Source organism: Prunus persica, chromosome G3, assembly GCF_000346465.2.
Source record: "Prunus persica cultivar Lovell chromosome G3, Prunus_persica_NCBIv2, whole genome shotgun sequence".
Classification (NCBI taxonomy): domain Eukaryota; kingdom Viridiplantae; phylum Streptophyta; class Magnoliopsida; order Rosales; family Rosaceae; genus Prunus; species Prunus persica.
This window is the reverse complement of record NC_034011.1, coordinates 7169761-7178536: the sequence shown is the minus strand read 5'-3', so window position 1 is coordinate 7178536 and position 8776 is coordinate 7169761. Positions and strand designations below refer to the sequence as shown.

Here is an 8776-nt window from a genome sequence, read left to right as displayed (position 1 = left end):
TTTTGATAAAAATATCGGGATATTATCGATATCGATAAAACTTAAATAAAAACCACGAAAACTGTAAGAAAAACTTGTAAATTTTTATTGAAACTTTGGAGGATGTTTATTCAGTCAATTATCTATTAGTTTATGACAAAAAATTGGAAGAAAATGTATTGCATGATGGGTTTAACTGATTTAAGTTGATTATATAGCGAGCTGACAAACATTGTGAGTGTAGAAAATAGATAGTAATTAATGAAAGAAGATTAAACACACCATAATCATTTATATATAATGATTTGCTATAATATTTTACACTTTATACATTGCATGACAAGATACATGAGTGACTTGGTACCACACAGAGTTCTTATGAGGTTCAAAATTTTCACTATCTTCATCATCTCTATGTGTAGAGTAAGTGTACTGTGAAGAGTAGTCATCAAATGATAAATTACCAAAATAGTTTTGCATATAATTGTTCAAAATAAAACAATATAAATATACATATTTTAGCATATTATCACAAAAACATAAGCAACATGGTGGTTAAGGCTTTGGAGTGAAATGGCAAATGTTTGAATCCCCCTTGTGTTTTTTTTTTCTTTTCCTTTTTTTCCATTATATTGATATTTTCGATATTATAGCAATATTTTGACAAAATATTGCTGAAGTGTGAGCGAAATTATCGACATCGATATTTTCCGATATTATCCATATTTATACAATATGTGTATGGATACGTTCCGAAATATCCATGATCAGAAAAAATGATAATATCCTCAATATTTCGTCGATATTTTAGACTATAAGGATAACAATACCATCCCTGGCCCATACCTGACTAGGAATTTTTGAAATTTGGGAAGGGTTTAGATTTCAAACTGACTTAGCTTGTTCATTCTGGAGACCAAAGTCTAGGCCACACATACTAGGATCTAAATGCCCCTCAATTGATAGTCAAAATTTAGAAATTATTCAAATTTATTACTAAAAAGGCCGAAATAGTACAAAAGGAGACAACATCATGACCAAGGAAAAAAAATCTTGCCCAACACTGGCTGTGTATAATTATGGCATGTTTACTAATCCGTAATTGGATTAGGATGAATCGAATTGAGAATGAATTGAATTAAGGAGGAGTTGGATTGAGGAGAATTAGATTCCGGATTCCTATTGAAGTTGTTTATTAAATTATATGGCTTGAGGAGAGTAAGATTCTGGATTCCTATTGAAGTTGTTTACTAAACCATATGGAATTGGGGTAGGAATTGTGCTAATTACTAAAATATCCTTGATGTTGGGTTAAAGTAGATGACAAATTTTAAAATTTTAAAATTGTGTGAGGATATAATGGGTAAAAAAGATGAATTCCTAATGGGTTAATTCTCTAGGAATTAGAATACCACATCCCACCCAATAATTGAATTTCTCCAAAATCAGGAATTCAATTCCTAATTTTGTGTGGGCCCCGCTTACTTTTCAATTTCTTGATGTGAAGTAAACACAGGAATCCTCCATAGGTGGAATTCAATTCCTGATGAGAATTCCAATTCTTGATTAGTAAACACACCATTAGTTAGATCTAGAATTTTCTCTATAGACAAGAGCTTGCAACAACAAAAAAGCCCAAGGCATAAGACTAGAGACAAAGCTCAATACAACACAACAAGCTACAGCATGATGTTATTGATGCAATCTTAATGAGTATTGGTTCTTGTAGTTATATCTCTAATAATATAATGATAAGAACATTTTTACACGGATAGACCAAGTTCCACTTTTGCCCTCCTCCTCTTCTTACTATGAATCAAGAAAATAAAAATCAACTGACAAGGGGTAGTAAAAATTTTATTTTGTGTAACGAGTAAGACCAAGAAAGTACCATGCGTATACAACAATCTGCTATAGTGGATCTAGGTTCCAGAGGTTTGACGACTTAGTAACTTGTGTTAATCTTACTATAAGGAAGTTAAGATTTGGTAATGCTTTTAGGAATATGTTAAAAGCGCTTCTGACATTGTTTGTGAGAGAAATTGAAGGAACGAGAGAAAGCAAAAACATTTTCTAGTAGTGCTTTCTGGAGATGTACATGGTAGATGTTTGCTAGGAAGCATTACCAAGTACGTACTTTTCATGGAAAATTTTTAAAAACACTTGAATATTAAAAAAACAATTCAGTTCTTCTAATAAAAGCGCTTATGAGCAGACACTCTCAAACAAGTCTATAACAAGATCAAGATCAAGACATGCAATTTCGAAGTAATACACAGACGCAAATGTATAGAATTTAAACTAAGTCAAATCTATAAATAATGGTATTTAGGGGTTACCCCAACTGGAAGGAAAGGGATGGGATCCCAAAAACAAGGGTGCTAATTACTTCATTCTTCATTGATGCTCTCCAGACTTGGCTGCCAATGATCTGGAGATGGAAATCTCTTAGGTGGTCTTCTTACCAAATTTCTTGTAGAATCCTTGCTCCTCCTCCTGGTAAGTGCCTTGGTCTCAATCTCAGAAGATGAAATACTGGTGCTTGATGATTTTGTTTCCTCTTTCAAATCATCACCATGTTCCTTAACATTGGTCCCCATAAGAAAGCAATCAAAGCAATTATCTTGAGAAAAGCACTCCTCCTCTTTCTTCTTTCCTTTTGTAGTGGTTGATCCTGCATGATTAGAAGCCATGTCCACATTGTTTTCCGCATCGTTAGAATGTCTTGTACAAGCATATGGAGACTTGGTAGAATTCTTATTCATGATAAACCAATTACAATAATTAGAAACCATGTCATCACTTTTCTGATCTTCTTTGCTTGGTGTGATGTTACTTTGCATTTCATGAACTGAAGTAGGTGAATGCTTTAAAGAGAGCCTTTGAAGCTTCCGAATCGTGCTTATCGGCACCACGTAGTATTTCTGCCCTACCCTTAGCATGGTGTCTGGTGCCACAATTGCCCATGGCTGCTGGAAAATGTGAGGATGTGCAACACAACATCTTGGGTTCCTTAGCATGAGCTCTGCTGCAAGAAGAGGGCTGTCATGCAGCTCGACATGCCCGCCAGGGTGAACAATTTTGACAAGCATCTTCTTGGTGCTGCTTGTGCAAAGCCATGCTGACAAGGACATTGTTTTCCCTGTAGTTTTCCAAAAAAAGAAAGAAAAAAAATTGTACAGAATTTGTAGGGTTGGTATTTTTGTTGGGTGAGTTTTAAGTAGTGGCTCTTCTCTTGTGTGAATCGTGGATATCCATGATGAAACAGTTGGTGTTCTAGCTAACATGATTTATCATATTTTATTGTAATTAAAGTATAAAAATTCCTTGAAAATATCGTGGGACATTTGTTGCATTTAGGTACTAAAATGATTGAATTTGTCTCAATTGTAAATCCAAAGTCAAATCTGGTTTTTATTTGCTGGAAAGTGACTTATGATGCTTGCCATGTTTGGCTTTGATGATGTTGGTCAATCCTATCTCGTTAATTTGGCGGATGTTTCTATATTGTTTGTACTTTATATTATTTGTCCTTAAATCTCCACATTGCTAAGACAAAATGTTTGGTTAGGAATTGCGTAGTAGCCACTAATTATTAGCTTTGAATTTATCTTTACAAAGAAAGTGAGTGAGATCTCCACGAAATCTTCTCCGTCTTCTGCCTTTTTTTCTGGGAAAAATAATGCTGACTTGAAGAAGAAGCGATTTTAGGTAAAAAGCTGTCTCTTATACCATCAGTTTATTTCTTTAGTCTTGCTTTAAACCAAAAAAATTCAAAAGAAAAAAGGCTTCATTTGAGCTCAGAGATAAACATGGCAATGCATCAGCTAAAGGAAAAAGTAAAAGACATTTAGGATAGCTATGAAATGTCTACTTTCAATTTGATTCAATTACAACTGGAGCAACAATAAGCTCTTCTTCTATTTTTCGGACACTTTCTTGGATCTGAATCCTTTGAGGAAAATATACAAAAATGATGACCAGAACACAAGGAAAGCTATCCAAAGATTCAAGCCATCCTCTTCCAGCAATAAGAAAGGCGACCGTCTTTAGCTTGGATTATGTATACAAGTCCTAGAGAGCACCGTTTATCGGTGGAAGGCTTGGCTCAGGCTGAGGGTACACAGTCTGCAATCCTCAGCGACCCTCCAAGCTCGATAGGGACGAGAGGGATTAGTGAGTGCAGAACATCTGTTATCAATGGCCTGTAACTCGGTTCAGGTTGTACACATAGTACTGCCACAGCAGCGACCTGTTCATGGCAAAATAATTTCAACTTATCAATTCAAACAAGTACGTACAAGTTCAAAGTATCAATATAATCTAGCTCATTTAGGTACCTGGTACAGATGTTTTAAATCCATAGTATCTTTTATCACACAATCCACAATGTTTGGAAGCCTTGATCTATCAGTGAGCTGGGGCATGGCCTGCATGTCAACAAATCAACAGAAACATTAAGTTCCAACAACTCATGTAGGGCCGTTGTAGGGACTGAAAATAAATACCCATGTGACTATGGATTGGCTTTCAGCTCCGGCTTTATTTTCCACCGATTTTCTTCCCATCAAGAGCTCCAAAAGGACAACTCCAAAAGCATAGACATCACTTTTATCAGTTAACTGACCTGAAAAAGAAGAAAAATTCAGATATTATCATCAAAATCGCTTAACAATCATCAAGGATCTAGGCAATATTTTAAGACAATTCCCTATTACTACAATTGCAGAACAAGGAGACGACATTTTATAGATATGATTTAGTATGAACTAAAGAGAAAAAAAATTGGATTGCAAGCCAACAGCTCACATCTCAATAAATCCCACGTCAACCAATTACAACAGAAAACAAAGCAAGTTTCCAACTAAATACCTGCCTTATTGGTATTAATTTTTGTTTTAAGAGTGCCTTGAAATGGAAAGAAGCATAATGCAAAACTGCATTCGGAGCCAGAACACAGAATATTCAACAACCAAGTCCAAAATGATTTAAGAGTTACTGGGACCACATACGTTCGCAGTGGGTCTGATTTATTTATGGTGATGATGTCTGCCTGAAAGATGAGAGTTAAAAATATCTCTGAAGACTAATTTAGGGTCCAAATTAGTTATATCACAGCTTTTCTAAGCCAAATAGACTGGCATTAAATAATTTACTTAACAGGAGACGGGATATGAAAACTGCTTTGCTATTTATGAGGAGTTTCACTTGGGGGGCACAAAAATAGGGATCTTGACTAAGTGAAGTACACATAAATCATCACAAGAAAAAAGAGTTTCATCGATAGAAATTTCAGATATTAACTGCAACTTATCATATCTGCAGAAACTCGAGACATTTGCGGGGGAGCATTGCAACAGAATGACACTCATAATGGACATCAGCAGCATATTCACACGTCAAATGTTTACACATACCATCCAAAATGTACTCTGGTGCTACATAATCCAAAGTTCCTGACAGCTTTATGTTGTCCTTATCCTTCATCCCAGCAGTTACAGCAAGACCAAAATCTGAAAGCTAAATCAAGGCAAAACTCATTAGACAATGAAACTGTTATTATGGTAATAACAAGGGCTTGGATATGTCTAACCTTAGCACTAAAATTTGAATCCAGAAGAATGTTAGACGATTTTAGGCCCCTATGGACCACAGGGGGATTACAGTGCTCATGAAGATATTCCAATCCCCTAAATGAACATTAATGACGGAAGAAGTATCATGTTAATAAATAAGCATATGTATATACCTATACAAAAATAGGTGACAGGACAATTAGTTCATTGGAATTACCTGGAAACATCAACAGCGATTTTCAACCGTAGATGCCAAGTCAACGCTGACCCATGATTAGGTCCTACAAGATTAGTCAAAAATCAGTATAAAATAAATGGTAACTTCAAGGTGGGCATTTGCAAATGCCTTTTGTCATAAATTGAGCCAGAAAATTCATACCACATAACTGAGTTTCTAAGGACCCATTCTGCATCATGTCATAAACAAGAAACCTTGCTTCGCTGTGAATGCAGTAACCCAAAAGTCTAATGATGTTTTGATGCTTGATTTTGCTCAACAAGTTCACCTCATTCTGCATAACAAGTATTCATCAAAAAGGGAACCCCATAACAAAAAAAAAGTTGTATTCAGGAAACTGAATTCAAAGAAGTTTAAGATGAACTTACTTTAAATTCTCTATCAGAATCCGGACCTTCACTATTTACTTTCTTAACAGCTGCAATAAGTTTGTCATCAAAACTAGCTCTGTAAAGAAGTCCAGAACCATCCTCACTCAAAATATTACTTTCGTTGAAATTGTTTGTTGCATCTTCAAGCGATTGATAATTGAATACTGCAACTGAACCCTTCCTACTCCCCATTCGCAAGGTATTAAATTCAACCGTCATTGGATTGAATTGCATCCCCTTTGCAGTCTCTTTAGATGGATATTAAAAGTAGAATAGGGGGAAAAAGGAAAACAAGAAACCTTATGATTATTCATTATCTTGATAATAGAGTATGAACATAAATCAAATGAAATGTTTGATGAGAAGAGGATACCAATTGGCTTTCCCTTTTTCCCATTGGAATGTTTCAAGGTTTTCTGTCTATAGATCCAAAAACATGACAGGAACAGCAAGATTCCTCCAAGGAGTGTGGAAGCAACAATGAGTGCTATAAGAATTCTCTTGTTCAAATCTTGATGGTGAACTACTCTAACCTCAGGCAATCCTGTTTTAAGAGGAAAAATATCCAAAATCATAATCAGTAATTAGTGTAACCCAGCATATGAACAAGTCCATGTGTGAAGTCCATTAAAGATAATCATATCACTTTTATTTAGCAAAGAAAGAGTAAGGAAGTCAATTTATTTTTTATCTGAAAATCCAGATAGGATGTTATCTAACTCTGGTGAACCTAAACATCTATAGAAAAATGGAGGGGAGAAGAGAACTGAATTTCTTATCTGTATTTCCTATGCTTTTCCAAATCTCTTAAATTCAAAAAACGAAGTCACCATTGCGAATAACCTTTTGCTTTTCCTGGTTTCAGAAAATTTATAAAGTAAAGGTTCACAATTTGAATTTCTTTCCTTCCCACATTCTCTACGCAACCAAAAGAGGGCGCAAATTAAGTATCTTTTTAACCAAAAAGTAGGAGAAGCATTCTCCAAAAGTAAAAGTGGATCATTGGTAGACCCAAAAGCTTTCTTATGGCTTTAACTTTCAAGTAAACAATGATTGGAGATTGAATTTTTCAGCTCATTATTTTCCCCTGCATTTTCTCAGCAACCAAGCAAGGCATTCAAAGAAGACAACAGGGCAGGAGAGGTAGAATTAAATACTTAGAAGGATAAACAAATCTAAACTGACAATTTGCTTATTCTAGTTTGGAATTTCAGTGATCTAGTTCAGAATTTTAAAATCATACAAACCCACTAACCCATCTAGTAAACAGAAATTAAAATTAAAATAATGTGAAATTAACATAAAACAGAAAACAAAGAAAAACTCTAGATTGTTGAAATACCTGGAGATTGAGCTTCCATTTTTGCAGAAAACTGAGTGATGGGTTCTTCCTCAAAAAGGATAATGTGACCAGAAATGGTGGAACTTGTTGGCTCTGCTCTGGCTTCAATTATGGTTACCAACAAACTGGTGGTTGACACCCACATGGATATTAACAGAAGAGCAAGATTCATGTCCACTTTTTACAAAGAAGGTGAAAAGACTCTCGTGTGTGTGTGTGTTTGTATGAGTGTGGGAATAAGGTGTTGTGGTATTTGGACTTTGAGAAACGTCTCTATGTTCTTATGTTTAGTTTGAAACTTTGAATCTAAATCTTTTTACATATATGTTTCTGTTTGTGTGGAGAAGGGGACAAAGGGCTGTTGCAGGGAAACCAAGAAAGCACTTTTGAATGTGATCTGTGTGTATCTAAAGCCGAAATGGGGCATGAAATCATGCGGCAGTTATACAATCAAAAGGGTGGAACTTGAAAAAAGTTATGGTATTTTGAGTTTGGATGTTGATGGTGGGAGCGAGGGGAGAAGGTTTCCACGTGACTCGTAAGTCTCCAGCCATGACCATCTTCAATTATGGCCGTTATCCTCTGGCCAAAATATCATGGACATTGCCCATTATCTCTTGCGAAAATATAAAAGTTAAATATTAATGGCCCTTATCCAGTAAAAAGAAAAAACATCTTTTCGCTTTGATTTTGGTGAAAGGTTTTGCTGGTTTTACGACTTTCGTCTTCGTAATTTTAATTTTGTCAATTTTATCTCTTTAATTTTAAATTTCTCATAATTCAATAAGTTACAAAATTTATTAAATTTCTTCTAAAATTCTCTCCAAAATACCCTTCCATATCAAGAACACGTACTTACTCCATTAAGAAATTGGACGGAAATTTGGACGTGTCCTTAAAGTACGAGGGAAACTACATTGATCAGATTCCCAAAATTGAAACTAAAGAGATCAAAGTAAAAAATATGTCAAACTACCCATACCAAAAATGACTTTTTGCCCTTATTTTTATTTCTCACTAGTGATTTTTTTCTCTGCTAAAATGAAAAATCTGTTGGATGAAAGATGAGATCACAATTTATTTTCTATAAGAGTTATTCATACTTCCGTACAATGATTAGTGATGGGTTTATGGAATGTAACAATTTAATTTATTATTTTGTTACTAAAGATTTAGTTTTCTTTTTTTCTTTTTTTCTTTTTCTTTTTTGTTTATGATGAAATAGAGAGAGTCAAAGTTTTGATGTGAGTATGAGGGTAATTTTTTTTTC

General features: G+C 34.8%; 1 protein-coding gene across 1 annotated transcript; it reads right to left on the bottom strand.

Moving 5' to 3' along the window:
* Positions 3808 to 8077, bottom strand: LOC18782206 (probable receptor-like protein kinase At1g80640). Its single transcript, XM_020558814.1, has 10 exons — positions 7507 to 8077; positions 6538 to 6708; positions 6162 to 6412; positions 5935 to 6067; positions 5773 to 5836; positions 5573 to 5669; positions 5397 to 5499; positions 4488 to 4606; positions 4320 to 4409; positions 3808 to 4231 (listed from the first exon to the last, which is right to left on the bottom strand). The coding sequence occupies exons 1-10, from the start codon at positions 7676 to 7678 to the stop codon at positions 4088 to 4090; spliced, it is 1344 nt and encodes a 447-aa protein (XP_020414403.1). The 5' UTR covers positions 7679 to 8077; the 3' UTR covers positions 3808 to 4087.